This window comes from Mytilus edulis, chromosome 4 (genome assembly GCF_963676685.1).
Source record: "Mytilus edulis chromosome 4, xbMytEdul2.2, whole genome shotgun sequence".
NCBI lineage: Eukaryota > Metazoa > Mollusca > Bivalvia > Mytilida > Mytilidae > Mytilus > Mytilus edulis.
Window position 1 is genome coordinate 20,552,144 of NC_092347.1, and position 24,451 is coordinate 20,576,594.

General features: G+C 31.7%; 1 protein-coding gene across 1 annotated transcript in view; it reads left to right on the top strand.

Moving 5' to 3' along the window:
- The window catches only part of LOC139519179 (semaphorin-2A-like), a 69,200-nt gene that overhangs the window by 17,438 nt on the left and 27,311 nt on the right, over positions 1 to 24,451 (top strand). Inside the window, exons 3-13 of the mRNA XM_071311043.1 lie at positions 5,608 to 5,648; positions 12,333 to 12,635; positions 13,260 to 13,341; positions 15,193 to 15,244; positions 15,574 to 15,636; positions 16,218 to 16,401; positions 16,905 to 17,036; positions 20,896 to 21,017; positions 22,377 to 22,485; positions 23,191 to 23,239; positions 24,251 to 24,392. Coding sequence (XP_071167144.1) covers positions 5,612 to 5,648; positions 12,333 to 12,635; positions 13,260 to 13,341; positions 15,193 to 15,244; positions 15,574 to 15,636; positions 16,218 to 16,401; positions 16,905 to 17,036; positions 20,896 to 21,017; positions 22,377 to 22,485; positions 23,191 to 23,239; positions 24,251 to 24,392 — 1,275 coding nt within the window. The 5' untranslated portion in view covers positions 5,608 to 5,611. The remainder of the gene's footprint in view (positions 1 to 5,607; positions 5,649 to 12,332; positions 12,636 to 13,259; positions 13,342 to 15,192; positions 15,245 to 15,573; positions 15,637 to 16,217; positions 16,402 to 16,904; positions 17,037 to 20,895; positions 21,018 to 22,376; positions 22,486 to 23,190; positions 23,240 to 24,250; positions 24,393 to 24,451) is intronic.

The following is a 24,451-nucleotide window of genomic DNA, read 5'->3' on the forward strand; positions in this document are numbered from 1 at the left end:
AGACACAACATAGATATTCACGTTTTTGTCAAGTGGTGAAAATATCATATATGTGATGATGTAGCGGTGATTCGATTAATTAGAAAATACATCTATTACCATAATATAATTCTTTATAAACCATTTTGGGTAAGGAAATGTATTTTTATGATTACGAGCATAATGTTATTCTAAACAATGAAATCCATGTCGTTATACTAATCAAGTGTTCAAAAACAAATGTCGATCACTTAATTATGTTAATAGTAGTGTTTATTATTCAAATGTTCAATGTTTCAAAAGGGTTATTAATATCAAATTTAATAATTCGTATTCTGTCTTGTTATGTTCTAACATGCTCCCCTGATTGGTGATACTTGTGCATTTGTATGGATCAGTCACAACAACAGTATTTATTTATTTTTTGGTAAATTTCTCTTCACGAATGATCTGTATACACGCATCATTCAACAATACAATATTATTCAAAGTTAATAGCAATCAGGTAAACCTGCTTTGTCAATTTCACATTCATTGTAAGATTTTGTATATTAGCTTTCAATAACAAAGGACAGAAAATGATTACTTTACTTAAATATCTAACAAGAAAGACATAAATGTTTACACCATTCAAAACTAAATACAAGACGGATTGGTCTTAAACATTTCATTATCTCTCTTCTAAAATGTACAGGCCGTGCATCACTTGCATGCATTCGTCTTTATTTAAACACTAACATTCTTCTGTAATCAAATAGACCGAAAACAGAAATAACTTCATTTATATAGATAGAAAAGCTATCAATGTACACACACTAATATTGATTTACTGAGACGTAGTAGTCATTAAGATAAGTTGAATGCTATTTGCAATAAAATATTGTTACAAATACGTTTACATTAGAAGATTAAGTACATTAAGCGTATTATCCCCTCTTGCAAATTGTTACAATGAAATTTCAAATACTGATTAACATCAAATTATAATGATGCTATGTTTTGTTTTACGAATACAATAATTATATTATAGCCTATCATAACCTTTTGCCCGACACAGGTGCAACACAAAAGCATTAGGTGGTGCGTTATGTAATTACACGTTATCAAAATGAAATCAATAATATTTATCCACTATATATTGGTCTTCACCAATATTTAAATGTGTATAAGAATAAGAATAAGAATACTTTATTAATCCAATCATGGACCCTTGCGGGTTTTAAATTTCGTACAATGATTACAATGATTTGTGTTATAACAATGAAATAATAAGATGAAATACATGACAATAGAACATTGAACAGTTATTGCATGCACATGGAAGAGAAAGTAATATGGGAGACAATAAATTTCTGTAAGGATTATTCCCCTTTGAACTGATATGGTGTTATGAGCTGCATAAAAATGAAATGCAGCCCCAACTAATTAGATATAAGGGTGTTTTTCTCCCATGTACACACATCAACCAATTACTAGATATTTATGTATATAATTATAATAATATTTCTTTCACAATTGCAAGAATATGATACGTAACTTATAGATTTGACTGTAGTTTATTAATGCATATATAAGCATTTACATATTAATAGATGAAATATGCATACACATAGATAGAGAAATGTGTATTTAAATTTAATTTTTGAATTTAAAATATATATATGGATAAACTAAAAGAGATTTAGCCATTAACAGAATTTATGGATCTCAATTCAAAACTCTGGATAAGAAAAATACTTAACTTTTTTAAGTATATGTTTATCTTCAGTGGTCATTAATCATACAAATTTTTATTTGCAGTCTAAGTTATTAAAATTTTGACAGTGCTCATGAGCTTGTGCAAACAGTGATTCCCGACATTTATTATACAATGGACAGTTTATTAAAAAATGAAACTCATCTTCAATATCATTATGAGAACAAAAATTACAAGTCCTCTGTGACCTTTCTATAGGTTTGTTCTTATGTCGCTCTTTTTCTACTCGTAATTGGTGGGCACTTATGCGAAATTTACATAAAATTTGTCTTGATTGAAAACTTTGAATATCAAGATATTTTTCCATTTGAAAAATATATATCTAGCTTTCCATTAACATTATCTTTATCATTGAACCATGCTTTTAAAAATAATGTCTTTAACTTTTTCATAATAAGTTGTTTTAATCTATTAATTGAATAATCAATACAATATGTTTCTTTCAATTCAAGCTTTTGTAAAATAAATTTAACAGAGGAATATCATGTCATAGTGTTATTTTCATGCATATCTTTGTTACGCTTCTTTCAATAAATTTGAGTTACTATGATGTAATCTATGCAGATAGCTTAACATAGATATAACAATATTAAAATATATAGGAAATCTACCTAATTCTGATTGTACAGCAACATTTGAACTTTAATTATTTAAGCCTAAAATAAGCTTACAGAACTTTAAGTTCATTTTATCAGCAACATTATTCTGCTATATTTTTTCAAGTACATTTGTTGCATCTTTTTTACAAGAAGCAGAGTTGGTTTTAAACATTCCCCATATTTCTGCGCCAGATAATAGGTTTAATGGTATGGTCAAACAGATGTAAATTTGTTTTAATACTAGCATCTGAGCCAGATAAACATCTATTAAGTTTATATGAAGCTTTTAAAGATTTATTAAATAAGTCTTCTTTTGCATAATTAAATAGGCCACTTGACTGGAATATAACGCCAAGGTATTTATATTTGAAAACAGTTTCAATTAATTCATTTTTAAAATAGAATGGTTCTTTTATGTGGCGTCCACTTTTACTAAAAATTAAGACTTTAGTTTTTTTAAGTTTACATTTAGGCACCAGGTATCACAGTATGATTCTACTGCCTTCAAGCGCCTCTGAAGTCCATCAGCAGATGATACAATGACATCATCTGCATACATAAGACAGTCTATGCGACTAGTGCTGAGTTTTACACTATCAGGACAATATAGTAAACAGTTAGGTAGATCATTTATGAATAGATTAAAAAGGGCAGGGCTTAAAATATCCCCTTGTCTAACCCCAATATAAGAGTTAAAACATGGACCTAGTTTTTTATCAACTTTTACTCTTAAATTATTAAGGGTATACATTTGTTTAATTAACTGGTAAAATTTTCCCCAAATGTCTGACTTTAGCATTTTGATAAGGATACCTGGGTGTATCACAGTATCAAAAGCTCTTTTAAAGTCAATAAAACAAGCATAAAATTAATTACCTTACAATTAGTATATTTATCAATTAAGCATTTGAGGATAAACATGTGATCTGTTGTCCTTGATTTATTTCTGAAGCCAGCTTGGCAATCAGCCAAAATATTTCTCTCATCTAAATGTTTAGAAAGTCTTGTATTTAACACAACATTAAATAACTTTCCAATACAAGAATTTATAGCTATACCTCTGTAATTTTCAGGGTTATTTATATCTCCTGATTTATGCATAGGTATACAGTATCCTTCACACCATAGCTTTGGATAAGTACTATGAGCAAATATTAAATTAAAACGTTTATTAATGCAGCCTATAAGGGCTGTTTGTCCAGCTTTAAGCATGTCATTTAGTATCAGGTCCAGACCACATGCCTTTCCAGGTTTAAAGTTGGTAATTGCTTTAAATATTTCCTGATTAGTCACTTTATAATCTAATACATTTGACATGTTCTCTTTTTCTAAATCAACAAGCATGTTATTTAATAGATTTATTTTTGATTTATCAGTATCAGATATAAAATTTAAATCTTGGAAGTATTTTGTCCATGTGGTGTTATTTATAGAAATTTCTGGGGCATCCCTAGCTTGTATAGTAAAATATAAGAAAATTATAGTTTCCTAACTGATTAAATACTTTACCTTCAAATAAATCCCCTCCCCTCTTCTTTTCTCCAGTTTTGTGTACTCAACTGTAAATGTTATGTCGTTGAGTATCAGTGATGCAGTTTAAAAACCACCTTTTTCTATACGTCGTAACTTTAAACATTTTTTATCATCGATACTTGTTTAGAGTTGATGAACTTAAGAAATATTTTTCCTTCTGATAGACTGAGCTGTTGCATTTGACACCATTCCCTTTATTATATACATGAATATACTGATATAAATAATGTCAATAGCACGCATCTAAGGGGCATTAACTATAAAAGAGGGACGAAAGATACCAAAGGGACAGTCAAACTCATAAATCTAAAAAAAACCTGACAACGCCATGGCTAAAAATGAAAAAGACAAACAAACAACAGCACACATGCCACGACATAGAAAACTAAAGAATAAACAACACGAACCTCACCAAAAAACTAGTGGCGATCTCGGGTGCTCTGGAAGGGTAAGCAGATCCTGCTCCACATGTGGCACTTGTCGTGTTGCTTATGTGATAACAAATCCGGTAAATAGTCTAATTCGGTAGGTCACATTCATGAAAGGGAAGGGGATTGTGGTTACGACATAAGGAACATATCCGATATCATTTGTGAAACGGTTATTCCATAACGGTCAACCAACTCGTGATGGCGTCGGTAAAATTTACGAAGGGATGATTTCAACTTCACCATTTGGAACTCTTGTTTTAATAGATTCCTTGTGAGCAGCAACCCTTTATCAAGATAATCAAGATAGCAAATGCAAGCACGGGAATATTGTATCAATTGGCAGATATATACCTCGTATGCAGGTGCTGCTGGAATGTTGCTACTTAGAAATGGAAAGTTCACAATTGGAAAGCTGAAATCATCTCTTTTGTCGTAAAGTTTTGTTTTCAATCGACCCTCATTGTCAATTTCTAGATGTTATGAGACATAAACAAACATTTAATTTTTTTTTGTTCAATTGTGAAACATTCTAACGTCAAACGCGAATCAACACTAGGGTTAATGTGAACCTCATCAATCAGTCACAGGACTTCAAATATGTGAATCTTTTATGGGTTGATATAAAATACATATATAAGTAATCAATGAATGTGGTTGTTATATTTGATAGATTTTTGTGCTTATATGTTAAATATTTGTTTGTTTTTGTTATAACTGGCAAACCCCTATTTTTACAATATACCTTTTATGTCTGTTTTGTGCACGCATTGTTGTAAATATAATGAAACGATGCAACTGTCATACAAGTGAGAGGTTTAGCTCTATAAAACTAGGTTCAATTCACCATTTTTTACATTTGCAAATGCCTGTACCAAGTTAGGAATATGACAGTTGAAATTGTACATTCGTTTGATGTGTTTTATCATTTAATTATACCTTTATATTAGACACTTTCCGTTTTAAATTTTCCTCGGAGTTCAGTATTTTGTGATATTACTTTTAAGTAAATTACAGCTATTACATCTAAGTTATCAAAGGATGTAATTGATATTCTGTTGATCCATTCATTCTTATTGATCTGTTTACGAACGGCTGTTTATTGATTGTATGATATCAAATATAAATTTATACAGTTTTTAGATTGTAATAGTAAAACTACGCAACACTGATACACCTATCATATTACTGCATAGATATATATTGCAATACCGGATTTGTTAATATCGGTCGTATTCCAGTTAATTAGTATTTCCAATAAATGTATAATTATGTGATGTTTTAACGTGCCTTTATTTTTGTTATTTTTCAGTGCAATGTTGAAATTTACTGTCTCCTGCTTAACAATTTTAGGTAAGTAGTTATTATTGTGAACACAAATTGTCACATAAGGGTGCATGCATTATAAAAATACAAATCTTATAAAGAGTGACTCTTTAATACAAAGTATTCCTCCACAATATTGTATCTCAATACTCTTATTACATTTAAAATGGATTTTCACATGAAGCTTTATGTATACAAGTATAAACTTAAATTAAACTAAAGAACACAAAACTTTTTCAAACAAACTATAATGATAGAGTATAACATCTACGTAGTTTCTTATGTTTCTGTATTTTATCTCTTGCTTCTATATATTTCTACTGCGGATATATTCATTCAATGTGACGGAATAAATGCACATTGAATATAAACCAAAAAAAAACATGTTTGTGTTTATCTTACTTACTGTATCAAACTGATTTACTGATAAATAAAGACAACAGTAGTATATGTAACGCTCTTCGAAATTAATGAATCGATTGATAAAAAAACAAATCCGGGTAACAAATTAAATCTGAGGGATACACATCAAACCGTAACGTACAAGTTGTTCGATAGCCAATGTTAAATCTTTGTCGTAATAGTATAAAAAAGATGATTAATTTTAATTGATTTAAAGTTATAATCTTTACTCCAAATTGATCAAACGAGATATACTGTAAATATTTATCTGTTGATGAATATCCAACGTAGTATACCGCATTTCAATAGTCATAACAATTGAATTCATCTGAATCAAATCCGTGTCACAAGCCAAAACTGTGGGAATTACAGCAACGCAAGAAAAACAACAGAACAACAAGCTGACAGAACTAGTACTGTTAAAACATTTAATCATTTGAGTTGTTGTTGAAGAAAGGGTAAATTCCAAACAAAACAGCTAGATAGACATATAAATATAAGGAGATGTTTTATTCTTCCTAATGAGACAACTTGCTACTCAATACCAAATGACATGGGTGTAACGATGCCGAGTTTTCAAGCGATGAAATATAATTCAAAAACTTTCACTATAACATTCATAAGAGAAAGTTTCTATAAAACCACCTGTCTATAAAACAGTGTTTACAAACAGAATGTGTTTTTTTAAAGCTTCAATGATTGATGACATAGAACAAAGGAAGTTATATGCCAATTTTGTACCGTTCAACATGTGTTCTTCCATATTTCACATTTTTAGCTCACCTAGCCTACAATCTGTGCTCATCACTTGGCGACTGTCGTTTGTCGTCGTCTTTAATTTTAACAAAAAACTTCTCCTCTGAAACTACTGGACCAAAGTTAACTTAAGTTGGCCACAATCATCATTGCGGTATCTAGTTTAACAAATTTGTCAATGATATAGCCAGCCTGCTCATCATTATTTCTGCCATTTCTAACAATAGAACACAGAGGTAAAGTGAAGATTTTGCATTATACCTCTGATATCCAAAACATTAGAACAAATCTGATATGGGGTTAAATTCGTTTATCAGGTTAAGGTCTATCTGTCTTGATATTTTCACATAAATCAGACAACCCTTCCATGGGTTGCTGCCCTTCTATTGGTCATTTTAAGAACTTTTTGCCTTTTTTTTTTCATTGTCGTCGATATTATCATAGATGGAGATTAACTGCGAACAATAATAATGTATAGCAAAGTACAATCTACATATACATGAAATTCTACACAACGATAATGATCAATTGACCCCTTACGGAGTTATTTCTCTTTATAAACATTTTTTTTACATTTTTTTGGTAAATTTTTGTAATCTTTTACACAAATTTTTTCCTCTGAAACTACTCAGACAAATTTAATCAAACTTTTATCACTATCACAATTATCACTATGATATTTAGTTTAAGAAATATGTTCGATGACCACATCTGCGAACTAACATGGCCGACATGACTAAAGATAAAACATATGAGTAAATGCATATTTTGCCTTATATCTCTTTAACTAAATAATTTAGAGCAATCTGACAAGTGTTATAAATGTTCATTAGGTACGATATATCTGCCTTTAAATGTTCAGACAAACCAGACAACCCGCAGTTGAATTTGGTAATTTTAAGAAAATGTTGCGGTTTCTGGTTATTATATGCATAATTACAACTTATTTAAGAATGCCGGAATTTGATTGGTTGTTAGCCAGTGTATTTTTGGCATATTCGAACATTTTTCCTCATTTCGAACGAATTTGCCCGTTTTTCACCACTGGCGGTGAAATTGCTTCAATTTCCCCTCTCTGTCGTGGTATTTGGCTTTTTGAGTATTCCGGTTTTACCCTAGTGAGTCTCTTGTCACCAAAATATTATAAACCTTTCTCACTTTATCTAGATTATTAAAACAACATGGTTAACCACTACTGATTGAGTTAAACCGAAAACTTGAAACAAAAATATCAGAGATATACAAATAAAGGGGAAAAAACGTGTATACAAATTAACGATTTAATGATAGAATAACAATGACCCCCCTGTACCGACAGTTTCAATCAAAATATATTCGGTGTAATTAAACTGATTTTGGCGGCTCGGGAAATTTCACAGTCCCTTGACTGGTATTTTGCAAATACCCCTCCATACATAAAAAGTAAAATCACAAAAATACTGAACTTAGAGGAAGATCAATTGGGAAAGTCCATAATCACATGGCAAAATCAAATAACAAAACGCATCAAAAACGAATGGACAAGAACTGTCATATTCCTGACTTGGTACAGGCATTTTCAAATGTAGAAAATGGTGGATTAAACCTGGTTCTATAGCGCTAACACTCTCACTTTTGTAATGACAGTCTCATCAATTTCCGATATTTTTACATTGATGCGTTAAATAAACAGACACAATAAATATAATAGTCAAAATATGGGTACATCAGTCATCATCGTTTAACAATTTTAAAAGGAACAATTTAACAGAACACAAAAACATCTACCATCTACGAACACATTTATTGAGTGTTTGACGTCAGAAAATTTTATACGTCACATAAATTTGTCGTTCAATGTACGTACAAACAATTTTAAAATTTTCATGGGAATGTTAGCATACAGGGTTAAAAAATCAAAAGTATGTAAGAATAAATTTAAGAAATAGACCGAGATTTAAACTAGTCCAAAAGTTATATATAGAATTTATAAGAATCCAAAAATAGTTAATACCACTACGCGATTGAATGATTTTGACGTTTGTGGTTCAACGTATATTATAATTCATAATAGAAATATATCATAATGACATATAATAGAACAATATCATACTGACGGGATCTTTTAAAGTACAGAGTCACGTTATAAGAACAAAAGAAATACAAAAAGTCGCAAATACAAAACAAACCACAAAAAAATGAAAGCCAATACAAACACATTGACGAGATGTATAAGTACCGAGCCACGTGAAACGGATATCACATGAAACCATTTAACAGTAAAAGTAATATTAATAATAGAACAAAGACAAATGAAAGAACTATAAAACACGTTGTTAAGATGATAAACAACATCAGTACGAAGAATCTATACATCAAGACCATCGTGTATTATTTGAGAAGTTGATACGGAATATTTATCAACAAGGTCTTGGTACCTTCCGATGAACTTTTTTAGAAAAAGAACGAGACGTTCTTTGACATACCCCTGTTTCATCAACTTTCTACTCAGACACTGATGACGTATACAAAGTCTGAGTAGGAGCTGCAAGCTCTTGAATATCGAATAAGTTGGGAAATATATATCCCATATGCAGGTGAAGTTGGTATATTGCTACTAAGGTGGGGGAAATTTATGATTTCAAAATTAAAATCGTCTCGTTTGTCATAGATTCTGGTACTGAGATGCCCTTGATAGTCATTTTTTAATATTTTTGTTAATTTTTGTTATCTTTTACAAAACTCTTCTCTGAAACAACTGAGATGTATTTAATCAAACTTAGCTTCAATCATCCTTAATTTATTTAGTTTTAGAAAAATGTGTCCGATGATCCCGCCAGCAAGTCAACGTGATCGTCGTGACCGACATGGCTAAAATAGTACAAAGTGGTAAAATACAAGTTTTGTGTATTTTATTTAACCATTATAAAAGAGAAAATCTGAAAGGAAAATAATTAGCTCTTCCAATTGTCCATAAACGTCAAAACTTTAAGACAAATTCTGATAGGAGTTGTTGCCCATAGCTGACAAATTTAACCATTTTTTTTCATTTTTGCTTATTATCATGAAAATTATTATGAGAGATATGTAGAGAGATTTTTTTTTATTCTGTTATACCTTATGATTTAAGTTATAATACTTGAAGTCATATGAAACCAGTGAGTGGTGAAAAATAATGTTTATCCAATTCTTGAACCAATACATGTATATACCATAAACTTAGAACTCTGTGCACGATTTTCTCATTTTTTACGCAAATATATCGTATAATCGTCATTTTTTTTCTCTCTGTCTGTAATGATTTTAAAAAATATGGCTGCTCATTAAATGCCATGTGTTAAAGCCGAAGTTTACCGATTTTTACCTTATTGTAAACACATAACAAAAAGCATGGATATTGAGCACGTGTTTAACATGTACAATCAGATAATTGTTTATTTTAATGTCAGACCATATACGTATTGCGATCACCGGAATTTTACGAGGAGGGCTACACTCAGGTCACTATGCATACGAAAAATAGGTCGGCGAATTGCTTCCCGGAAGCAAGCAATTAAAAAAAAGTAAATTTCTTCTAAATGTGGACAAATTAAAGAATTTTCCTCAGAAAAAAGTATATGTACATAATTTGTATAATGATGATTTTTTTCTAATTTGAGGTTTCTTATGACTTTAAAATCACAAAATTGACCAGCAAGGCAATATAAATTAATAAGTAAAATTTTACCAATATAAATATAAATGAGTAGATTGTCTCTCTTCATAGGAGCGATTGTCCTTGAATGAGGATTTAGTTTACCCTCATTTGTATTTTGAAGGAAAACTAAAAAAAAAAGAAGATACAGAGACACTAAAGAGACTTAAATATCAGTAATACAAAATAAACAAAAAATATTTTTATGAAATTTATTATCGTCGTTCAAAAGGACTAAAACCCAAACATAAAAAAACAGCTGGCATTTTAACTTTAAAAGTGCCAGTTTTTTTTTTATCATAGATGACTTGGTTAAAAACGTCTGTATGGGCTGAAACGCTCCACTTACATGGGACAGTGGCGAAACAGCAAAACATCACAAAATGAGAAACAGTTTGTCATAGCTTATATAATTGGTTGATTCAAAACAACTCAGTAATCTGAAATAAAAATTCTTACACAAAACAAAGCCAATAACATTTTTGTACATAAAGTGCGGATAAAAAACAGAATTGCTATTATTTGTAGGATGTAGCACGGATTTTTCAATTGCTATGTCATTTCATCTATATTTCGCTCGTAGTCCAAAATCGTAAAATAAAAAAAAGTCGTAAATTTAAAGATCACAACTTTAAGTTTTTCCTTGACACCTTACTGCAACGTCATAACGCGGAACTCATTTTTTTTCAGTTGGACTTACAGAGCGAATTTACCGCTTTATTTAATTTAAACGTTTAGCTGATTTTTGCACAAGAAGTTTAACTTTAGGAGTATAAAATACATTTTTGCACCAAACTTGTTAAAATTTGACAGACATGAATTACCGGATAATATAAAACTAGCGATTTGGAAGTAAAAATTTGTCCGATATCTTGCACGAAGAAATATTTTTCATATAATCATGATGACACTACTGTAGGAAGTGTTAAACCAGAAAATGATACGAACCTTGTGATAATTTGATTGGCTTGTCAAGTATTATGGAACGATTACTCGTCATTGATCATTTTCAAGGTTTTAAAAGATTTACGCTAAGCCATCTAATAGAGAGATATATGATTTCTTCTGTTATTTGAAATTACAAACACTTTCACATATATGTTTGTTATTTTTTAAAACCATCAAAATAAGCTAAGAAACATCGCTGCTAAATCATTCACTTGCAAGTGAATAATTATACCACATTTAATCCGAATTCAGGGTACCTTCAACGTAAACCCTTATCTAGAAATGGGCTTCGCATGGCTTGGAAGTGTTCATTCATTGAAAGGAAAAGAATTTCAAGATTTAAAGTGAAACAAGTGTAAACTATTTTAGTGACTGATTCGATCCATAAAAACTTATTTTGTATTCAGTTAAAATGATGATTAACATATGTTTTTAAAATGAAATCAAGCAGACCTAGTAACAGAACCAATTGTATGAGTTCGCTATGTATACTTATATGTATGCTAATACAGTCGGCAGTCTTCAGAAGTCACCTCAATGGTATATTGGATGGGGTCTGTCTAAAGTACACACGAAATGCTGATACATTTAATCGATCTTATGCATAGAGAATTTTTAATTTAGACTTCTTTTATAATTTGGATATAGTTTAAGTATGTTATAAATCAAATGAATGTTTTAGTAAAATCGGTGAACATGAATTTGACAGCAAATGCCTCTTTACCAACTCTTTATTTATTTAAATAATAATATTACAATCACCAAATGCCAGTTTATTATTCTATGGAATTTAAATAAACTGTGATATCTTAATTATATTAGTTTTGAAAACAAATAATTAATCAGTGAAACATGATTCAGCGAAATGACAAGCTTTTAGATTTTAGTTGGAAAACCCTAATGCTCTGAAATAAAAATATTCTTTATTTTAGGTTACACTGTTTGTAGCATAATACCAAGATATGAAATTCAAGGGACTTCCGTGTTGTTAGAATGTATTATAGCTTCTCAAGAAGGAGCAATACATGAGTGGAGAGGGCCATTCGAAGGAGGTACATTATATGCAGAGTCAGGATATATCAACAAACTTTTACCTGATGATCTGAGAAATCGATTATTCATAACTGGAAACCAAAGTAAAGGACAATCAGATTTAAGAATTGTAAACGCACAGTTAGGTGATGAGGGATTATACAACTGCTCAGGAACCACAACATATTACCTGACATTTCCAGGTATTGTAAGTTATTTATGTCAGGCCTATATAGTGCTATTGACACACTTAAATATTATAGTCAAATGGGGTTATTGATGCCCATTTAATGGTTTTGTATGTTGTGTTTTGTGAACTGTTGTATGACTGTTGGTCTTTTCTTTTTTTCAAACCATGCATTTTTGGTTTAATTTGGTTTGTATTTGGTATCATCAGCCTCTCTTGTATAATGTGTCAAATATGTGAGTTCGAGACCCGTTGAGGGACAAACGTTTGTCGGCATACACATATAATTATAACACTGTTGTGTGTAATTTTCAGACTTATACATATATTTTTTTCTATTCAAACGGTTAACATGTATGCCAAGCCGTTTCCCCCATTGAGTAGAAAGGGACTTTCTTGTTATTGAAGCATCATGAAAGTGCTCTTTTTTGTGCACATTTCAAAACACTAAAACTTTAATTTGATAAAGCGAGTCATGATTGTAATGATGAAGATGAGTATTTATTAGCCCAGGGCATATTATGGGATTGTGCACTAAAACTGTCACTTTGAACTAGGCTCATCACTTATTTTTCCAACGACGAACTTTCATATAGAAGGGCATACGATAAAATAACATTATTTTATTTACTCAATGCAGCATTGCTTACATCAACGGATGCTACGTACAACAGATACATTTTGATTGATTCGGAGTTACAGAAGCTGTTTGTAGGACAAATGTAAGTTAAAATATGGTACTCTGTATATCAATGTAACATATCATATATTGGTGTTATATGTCAAAGAATAAAGCAAAAGAGCGACCTGTATGTGTTACGATATGTCATAAATAAAAAGGAATAGTCAGACTTATTTATCATATAAATTGAAATTACAACATACCACACAGTGTTAAACGACGAACAACCAACCCCTCTGAACGTAATACACTGATAAATGTCGTTACTGTTAGTGAACATAGACTTGTTAGATATTTCGTGGAAGCTCTAGAGTTTGCATTTTGTTTTAATTCGACTTATTCTACATATATAAAAAAGAAGATGAGGTATGCTTGCCAATGAGACTACTCTCCACAAGAGACCAAATGACACAGAAGTTTACAACTATGGTCACCGTACGGCTTTCAACAATGAGCAAAGCCCATACCGCATAGTCAGCTATAAAAGGACCTGAAATGTTATTGAAAAACAATTCAAATTAGAAGACTTACGGCCTAATTTATGGACGACAAAAATGAATGAATAACAAATATGTTACACAAAAACAAACGACAACCACTAAATTACAGGCTCCTGACTTTGGACAGGCACATACATACAGAATGTGGCGGGGCTAAACATGATAGTGGAATCTTAACTTTCCGTCTAACTTTGGACAGTGGTATAACAGTACAACACTATTCAAATCAGTTAAAAAAAAATTGTTCACTATATTTATGTTTATCTAAAAACCATAGTACTAAATAACAAAAAAGTGGCAAATACTTTGACGTAAACATATTTTAATCTAGGTAAACTATTGTCAATGATATCTTTCAAAACGTGAACGTAAGGATTGAATTCTTTGATGACATGGCGGATATCTATCAGGACACTTTTACAAAAAAATATATAATGATTTCGCACGTCATTTCATTTAGTTATGTATAATCAGCGTTAGTATTGTATTCTTGTTTGTATAAAGGTTTAAAAAGACATAACAAGTATTTTAAAATAACTTTGTTAGATAAGTCAAAGATACGGAGAACATCATTTCCGTAAAATATAATGTATTGGTCACAATTTAACAATAGAAAGGACCGTAAACAATAAGGCATTAAAAAAGCAAACAAGAAACTAACTTTTTTTCTAATGCATATTCATGACTCTCAATACATTCATTTAACTACGAGCGTTTTTAAGGGAATTGTGTTATATTGATTTGTTTGTTGGATATCTTTGATTACATATTTAATCCAGGTTTAATCCATCATTTTCTACATAAGAAAATGCATGTACCAAGTCAGTTATATGACAGTTGTTGTCCATCCGTTTGATTGTTTGGGCTTTTGATTTTGTAATTTAATTTATAGGGACTTTCCGGTGTTTTTTTCCCTCGGAGTTTGGCATGTTTTGTTATTTTCTTTTTTCTATTATACATACTTGATAAAGATAATTTTCTGTAAGGATTTATGTTTTATATTTCTTATTAACCTTTAGTTAATTCACTTATACATATAGCAAGGAAAGTTAAGACTATCAAAATGTATTTTCACTCGCCTCATTTGATGCCTGTCCCAAAAATGACCCTGTCTGTGGTTGTCGTTTGTTGCATTGAGAAAGTGTCTCTTTTTTTTTACTTGATTTAAGTACAATTCATATGTAATGAATAACAAATATGATTAGCTGCAGTAAACGACAACCATTGGATTACAGGCTTCTGTCTTGGAACTTGCGAGAGGATAATGAATATTTTTACAGATTAAATAGGTCATGTTTATCCTAATAGATCAAGATCATTTACCTTTATTCTTGTATTGTGACATCCTTGACATGAATGTATCTTGGTCATTTCTTATGTATCTGTTTTAGGAACAAACTAACCATAACAGAACTATCAAATGTTGCATATCCAGTGAATTCTGTAAGTATTAGAAAATGTAATATGATTAATTTACCCAAAATGTTATTACGGAAAACAGAGAATAACTGCTAGGTCACGGAATACTTTGAAGCTGGCTTCCAACTAGGAGGTTTTTACTAACATTTTTGTAAATTGAAACATGTAAACGTATATCGCACTTAATGAATCTAATATAGTTTAAACATACAGTAGAAAATTCTTCACGATGCCTTAAAATGACAAACTAGCATCCTAATTAGATTTGTTAATCAAAATATAACATTACAATAAGACTTATAATTATTTTGAACAAGTCTTAATATAATAGTAAGTAAACGTTTTCTTTTCAGACAAATGTTGATTTCCCAGCAGAGGCAGATAAGATTAATTATTGTCAACTCTCAAAGCCTACAGTAAGTTAATACAAATTACTGTAAACAACATGTAATGTTTCATCACCAGTGGCTCTTACTTTATAACTATGAGAAGTATATGAATTTAAGAGTAAATAGACTTGCAATAACGTCTGATATCAATTTGGTTGGTTGTTATTTTTATGATTATTGGTTTACGTTTCAAATGGTGACTTGAAGCATGTGAAGTTAAAGGACAAATACTAAATTTTCTGTCATATTGATGACGAGATTTATAATTATAACATTTTCGGACAGGTTGGATTATCTGAATTTTATTTCTTTCAACAAATCCGTTATTATAATTTTCATGTATTTTCTTGTAGAATGCTAATATTCTGTGGTAACTCATTCATAAAAATCAAATGACGTTGGAGTAAGATTAAACAGCTCGAACTAACCCAGTAGAACAACCAGCTGAAATTTCAATATACAGACTACTGGAGACCTGTTTAAAATACGACTTAATTTCTGATTGATTGGCAATTGTTTTATAATTGAATCTTTTTCAGGCATTTGGTTTTAGATGACAATAATATTTTAGATTTGAAATTGTATTTATTCGTCTCTTTCTATTTAAGATTCCTTATTGTCAGAATCATATACGATTCATTACCAAGAAGACAGAGGATACTCTTTTTCTGTGTGGAACTAATGCAGATTCTCCTAAAGGCTTTGAATTCAATATAACAGACATGACTTATACCAGTTCAAGTGTTCCATGTTCCAATGATCCGTTTGATAATTTTACAGCAATATATGTCAGTGAGTTTATTATACATTAATTTGGCAAAAGAATAAGACGTCACGTGTTTCTAGTTGAGCAGAAGTTGCTTACAGTTTTTCCCTCGACTGTTCATGCATTTTGATATTGAAATAGAACTGTAAAAAATGATAGTAAAATATGTGTTTAGAAATTGTTCGCTCTCCTGAAATGGGAGGCACAATTTTGGCATATACATTTTTCGTACAAATAAGCAAGTAAGTGTTAAGATTACAACATTGTGTATTTTTATATCTCAACAATCAAGTAAACATTACAATCTACTTTGTGATTTGATATTTAGGTTGTTGCACTCAATGATGATCTATAATATGTTTGTAACATGTATGTACAAACAATATGCAACGAAACTTTATATCGTATCACCTAGTGCAAAATTTGTAAAAGGAACAAGCATTCATCAGATTTATTATACGCTTGTATTTGTGTTTTGTTCGTCTTTAAGTCACACACTCGCAATAACATTACATATCTTATTTTTAAGAATCAGGAAATCCAAACGGCGAGGAATTAATGTATTATGCCTCTACATTACATACTGAATCTTCAATACAAAGGCCAATACCTGGTACGACTGATTATATGAAAGGTGTTATAAGTGAAAAATGGATGAAAGGTAAGATGTCACCCAAACATTTTGTTACAACATTAGGACAACTCATCACTTTATCTACGATTCAAAGGTATATTTCTACAAGTTGGCAGATTGCGCGACTATCTCATAAGGACGTTAATACGACCTCACTACGACTATTACGTTCTCAGTGCAACCCAACAACGCTTCTATTACGACTATATCCCGTTTATACTACGCTGTTTAAGACCATAGTACGATTCAACCACGCTCCTCAAAACGCTCTTCTTACGACCTGACTACGTTCATACAACGACCATTTCGAGTTCTAGTCATGTTCATTGTCATTGTTACATAAAATATACAAATAAAGCTCTCAAGGTTTTGTTTGATGCATCAATTTCAATTAAACATGCATATGGAAGACCAATTACATGTTCATTGTAGTAATGCTTCTACAATATTAAACACAGATACAAAATCTTAACGACCAGGCCATGAAATCGCTATTGAGATAGTGAAGAAGAAGAAGCATAATAAAAATTTTAGATGGCGAAGTTCCAGTTGGGTTTGTCTTTGATTATCAATTGAAAGGAGACTCCTGTTTGCTCATTATGATCAGTTGATGAACAAGTAACGAATCAAGGATGAACCCTCCTTTCACTTTTTGTTAATTTTATAGAATGCCAAAGACAGCTTCGATGAATTCCTAAAAAGAGTTGGTCCAAGAATAAGAAAACATATACTCTATTTAGAAATGAGAATTTAGAAATAGAAGGAATATAACAGTATTTATATGGAATACGATGTTAACCCCAGTCCCACAAGACCACGATCACACTACGCTCACCGCGATATAAAATGAATTCAGATCGCGATGAGGTCGCGGTATGAGCGACATGAAAATGTAAATGTTTTGTTGCTTTGAAAATGCTACTACGTCCTCATAACACTTCTACAACGTTCCCACCACGCTTATTCTGCGACCTCACTATGCTTATCAAGATCTTTCTACGCTCTTCACGTTCTCATTACGACCATACCACGAGTTATCCGATTGCAAAACGATCTTACTGCGATTATAACACGTTCTTACCACGATTATAATACGTTCATACCCACGATCTTACTACGTTCTCAGCAATAACGTCAACATTCAATATCAATACAGTTAAATTCCTTCTATTTCTGATTAATACGTAGATTTCTCGGAAACAATACAGTCATGCCGCCAAAATCTACAAGAACACGTGGGCGTGGTGGTAGGGGTTGATATAGAGACAGAGGGAGTAAAGTAACGAATCCTGATCAAGCAGAGATGTCGGACCGACCAATCCAATCTAAATTACAACCTAGAGATGACACAGATGTGTCAATAGATATAGGAAGATGTGGTATGTGTGCCAATGAGAAAACTCTCCATCCAAGTAACAATTTATAAAAGTAAACCATTATAGGCCGAGGTACGGCCTTCTTCATGGAGCCTTGGCTCACACCGAACAGCACGCTATAAAGGACCCAAAAACAATACTATCGTAAAACCATTTAAACGGGAAAACTAACGGTCTAATCTACATAAAAACGAGAGGCATGGTTGAGTCGTTAGAGCAAATGTAGGATAACTAAATTTAGACAAAAAAAATCTAAAGGGAGCTTTTTTTATATGTTTTATGTGAAAATGACAATGAGAATGATTGTAGTAGTGTGAACGTAGTCAGGTCGTAAGAAGAGATCGATAAGGACGGCAAGGGCGTGCTAGAATCATACTATAATCTTGAACAGCGTGGTATAGTCGTAGTAGAAGCGTAGTTGGGTCGCGGTGAGAACGTGATGGTCGTATTGAAGTCGTGATAACGTCACTGTGAGATCGTAGCGCATCTCTCAAAATAGAATGACGCCTTCGCTACGCTCTCGCTACGATTGTACAGCGACCTTTGCGATCTTACTACGATCTTAGTGCGCTCTCACTACGCTTCTACTACGACCTGATTTTGCCACGACCGCACCACGATTGTTTTGAACATTTTCAAAGTTGGCCACGCTCATCACGACCGTGATACGACCTTACTGCGCTCTACACGATCGTATTACGATCATCAAAATTTGCATTTTTTTTCACAGATCGTAGTGCGATCGTGGCCTAATGGGACTGCGGTATTAACAATATTGTTGAAAGCAAAGCGTAGTAAGATTGCGGTATGAACGTGGTATGATCGTAGTATGATCGTGGTAAGAGCGTGCTATAATCGCAGTGGACGCGTGGAAAGATAATGTTGCAACCGAAAACTAGTACATCGTGGTATGGTCGTAGTGAGAACGTGATTATCTAGATTGGAACGTGATTAGCGTAGTGAGATCGTGATAATCGTAACAAAGGTCACAATATGTTTCGTTGTACAAGCTTAGTGAGGATGTAGTAGCATCGTGAAAACAATAAAAACTTATATTCCATGCCGCTGATACCGCGACCTCGCCACGATTTGAATTAAATTTAGATCGCGGTGAGCTTTGTGCGATATCGGTATAATGTGACGGAGTCATTACATTTAGAAAATAAGTTGTGGTATGATTGCCAATGAGACTACTCTTCACAAGAGACGAAATCACACTGAAATTAACAACTTTAGTTCACCGTTACCGCCTTCAACAACGAGTGATAACACATAGTTAGATAAAAAATAAGATCCCAAATTGACAAGATAACAACAATTCAAACGAGAATACTAACGGTCTAATGTATGTACAGAATAAAACAAAAATGTAACACAGCAACAAACGACAACCATTGAATTAAAGGTTCCTGACTTAGGACAGGCACAAAATGATTTTAAACAAGCGTTTATAAATTCCTTACGAAGTCTTCTTGCATATCTTAGGATGAACTAGCTCTAAAGGCTTGAACATTTTTTCGGCTGTCACTTGACGACGCCAATTTGCAAGTAGGCCTTGTATCTCGCATTCATGAACAAAAACGAAAGAAAGTCATAAAAAAAGAAAGCAAGAGTTGCAGGATTGTTAAAAAAATCATTGTTGAAGGCGTATATTTTCTAACTTTAACGTCATTTGGTCTGTGGTGGAGATGTCTAATTGGCATTCATGCCACATAATTTTATAAGAATATTTATTAACTAAAAGCAGTAGTTCTGTGTTAACTATTATAAAGTATATAAAGTGTGACGACAGCAAGTATATAGGAGCAAAACACGTACAGGGAATAAACCTTTTTAAATTTACGCTGATATTTATATAAAATTTCAAAAATATCATATATATCGTTGAGATGAGTAGAATTCTTACTTTTTTTCATTTAGCCATATAGCTCGTTCTCTAACGACACAAGTTACAATCTGAAACCCTCTGTCTTTCACATGTTGTCTATCTGGTTGTAGCTGATTTCTGTTCTTCTCTAGTGTCAATTATACTCTTTATCCTGTCGACTTTTTCGTCAGCTATTAAAACAGTTAATCTTTTGTTAACAGTTCATGTAAATTATAGTGTAGACATTTTTCAAAAAATAACTTCCCGAGAAGACATATTGCCATTCATTCAAAATAACAAATCGGTAATCATCATAGGTTTAAAATGTATTTTCAATAGTTTTGACTTTTGTGTAAAAATGATCATAACTGGGCGAAACTGACTCTTTTTATTTCATCAATCTTGTAATTATTATAATATTGATAGAATTACCTTTGTTAGCGTTTTTTTGTAATGAGTAGAAGGGTCATCCTACCGTATGAAGAATGAAGTATTAAAAGAAAACGTGTTAAATACCCCGACAATTTTTTTTGATTGACGTGTTGGCATAATATTGTTTTAATACTACTAATTTTTAAGGGCAAAACCGTAGCTGATAAATATGCTTTCAACTATAGTTGAATGAACAATTTCTGCTTTTTAGATCCACAGTTTGTTGGATCTTTTGAAGTAGGTGACAGAGTATTTATCTTCTTCCGCGAAACAGCTGTTGAAATTGATCCAGCAGAAAAAAAGATATATTCACGTGTCGCAAAAGTCTGCAAGGTATGAATTAAATTAAAGGAGCTCCAACTATTCGTTCATTCGTATTTTATTTCCCTTTTTCTTAGAGAAGGGACCATTTTACGATATAATATTTTGAACAACCTATTAACCAGAATTATTTAAACTTCTATTTAATTTTTGATTGCTACGTACCATCTGTATTGAATTCTATAAGCAAGCTCTGCAGAAATCGATATTGTTTTATTGTTTCACGAAAATATTCTTACACGTATGGTTAAGTACAAGAAGTTATTAAATAAATTACATCGTTGTTTTAATGAACAACTGCCTGATTTGCAGAACAGTAATTACTAACTGATGTCGGATAATCATTTAATTACAATATAATATTTCAGTTTAGTACGTTTATTGAAAGTACACGTAACAATGCCAAAGTCTTTAGAATTGAAGAACAGAATCTTTCAATAGTATTATCCTTCTTCCTTCGCGTGTCTGTTTTATTCATAGATTGTTGTCAATAACATGGGATTGTACATGTATGCGACTGTCATAAAAGTGAAAGGTTCAGCTAACTATACAACCAGGTCTTATCCATCATTTTCTATATATACAAGACAATGTCTAAACCAAGTGTGGAATATGACAGTTATTATGTCTTCAGTTGATGTGTTAGAGCTTTTGATTTGACCAATTTGAATTATATTGATTTTTACCAAGATTTTCGGTACAGTGAATATTGGAATGTGATATTACAAGTTGTGTATGAATCCCTATGGACACTAATGTTTCATACTATGTTGACTCAAAGGGTCATTCCGTTCGAAATAAAAACAATTTCTGTATACAACTAAGCTTACGAGATGTGGTTTGATTGCAAATGAGACGACTATCAGCCAAGGTTCTAATAAGGTAAATATATACAATTAAATATATATATTGGCCACCGTACGGCCTTCAATAAAGTAAAAAATCCAATACAGTATAGTCGGCTATAAAATGTCATACATGAAGAAGTAAAACAATTCTAACAAGAAAACGAAATGCCTGACGAAAACAAAACTGAATAACAGGCTCCTATCTTTAGATCACATAAAGAATGTGACGGTGATAAACACGTTTACGAGCCACTTAACATGGCACAATGAGGATACAGCACACACTAAAGCCAAACTATAAATAGACTTAACTCATAAGATCGATAGACATCCAAAAAATTTTAAAAGACACAAAAACATATCTGAGAGAATATTCAATCTTAACCAATTGATGTCTGTTCCTTTGTTATTTCAATTATATTTATCAATAACCAACTATATATTGAGACTAAAATCCGCTTTGAAGAACATTCAGTCACTTTATCACCTGATTTTTTATGATGATACTATTTTGATTACCTAGAAAGACATTGGGGGTAATTCGCTGTTACGCAATAAATGGACAAGCTTCCAGAAAGCAAGACTTGATTGTTTTATTCCTGGGAACCTCCCAGTGTGTTTTGACTCAATTCGTACGTACAATTACAATAATTTGCAGTATGTTGTTACATCCATGCTGTTTGCTTAACAGTATGCACTTATCACATCAAGGGTTAACTTACGTAATCATTTAGTGATTTAGAATTAAAGATAGGGAAGTGGTCAAAACACTCCAAACAAACTAAAGTATTAAATACAAAAATTAAAGTGAGTGTATTATTGCTCTTCAACTTCGTACTTTATTTTGCCTTTTTTAACATTTTTGATTCGAGCGTCACTGATGAGTCTTTTGAAGACGAAACACGCGTCTGGCGTAAATATAAAATTTCAATTCTAGTATCTGTAATGAGTTTATTTGATATTCGTAAGCATACATACGTATTGTACGATGCTGTTAAGAATGCATTGTATATGAGTAACAGTCAAGAAGACAGCATCCTGCGAGCATAGAAACCTAAAATTAAACAATATACAGTACAATATTAGTCATATAAAAACCATAAAAACAAAATCATTAAAAACGACATCCATATTATCACTGCTAATGCCAGTCATTTTATAAAATCGAAGTTTGTGTCTAAATAGAACTTTTCACAGTTATCAATGTCACCTATTTTTTTCCACAATATATGTTTACAACTGACGTCGATTAATGAAACACGCATTCTCCTGATCTATTTTCATTTTTAACTAAAACAAAATATTTGTAAAAACAGTAAGACAAATTTCGTTTTTAGAAGACGTAACTATGAGGGACAATGTGTTCTATGGTTTATTTACCACAACGTAAGTAAATGAAATGTTGTATAAATGCCTTTCTTAAATTATATGTCAACACATTGAGAAATTATGAAGAAACCAAGGTTCTAAACTCCATAAGGAACATTTGACCTGATATATTTCTGACTCTACGTATTTGTTTTAGCTAAACGCCCGTCACATATTGAAGTGAAGTTTGGTATGTGAGTCTACTTTGACGAGTTACAGATCGCGTTTACATTTGATTTTGCTCCACGGGCTTATGACATCGGCGTTCATACACATTTAGTTCTTATTTTGGCAATTGTCATAAGAACTATAATACATAACAAGAAAATTGGACTCACACAAGTTGTCAGCACGAACACGTAATCATGAGTTAATGCGTTATAACATTTTTATGCAAACGTGTCAGATGAGCGAACCAGGATCTTCGGATCGTTGAATCAAAACGATGGATTTTCTAAACTTTCGGTCAATCATTACCTCGTCTTCAAACGTTTAAAAAAACTTCGTTTAAGATTTTGATAGTTGATAGTATTTTAAATGTATTTTTATTTGTCACTGCTAATGAATTATTTTAGAAATAACTAGCGTTCATTGTTTATTTTTTCTTGAAAGTCGTTTTTGTATTTGAATATACTATTCAGAAGAAACAGTAGGGGGGGATCCCATGCACACCAAAAACGGAACATGATCTGAGGAAAAATCTGATTATGTTGGTTATGATATGAATATTTCTATTTCCAATACCAGCATAAGAATATTATAAGAAGTCTTCAAAAATAAAATTATCTTGTAGTATATTCTTAAATTAGTTTATTCTAAAATCCTCTACAATACATGACCATTAAATTTTATGGCTACTTTTTCATGTTCTTAATTATTTTTACTTTTTCAATATCAGAAATATTTTTCATTACTATCTTTCAAAATCACAAGAAGGGTATGCGTACTGCCAAGTTTCTATTCAGGTTAAAGCATTAGACAATACAAACACTATCCATATAACATATCACATTGAACTTTCATTTGCAGTACTGGATTACCAGCATCGGCAATATGTGCTTTTAATTTAACTAGTATTGATGCTGTACTGGACGGATCTTTTACAGAGCAATCATCACCAAACGCATTCTGGACGGAAGTTACAACTGTGCCTACCCCTAGACCGGGCCAAGTGAGCACATGTATAACATAAATATGAAAAGACGGAGATCCACCAAAGTTCAAATGAAA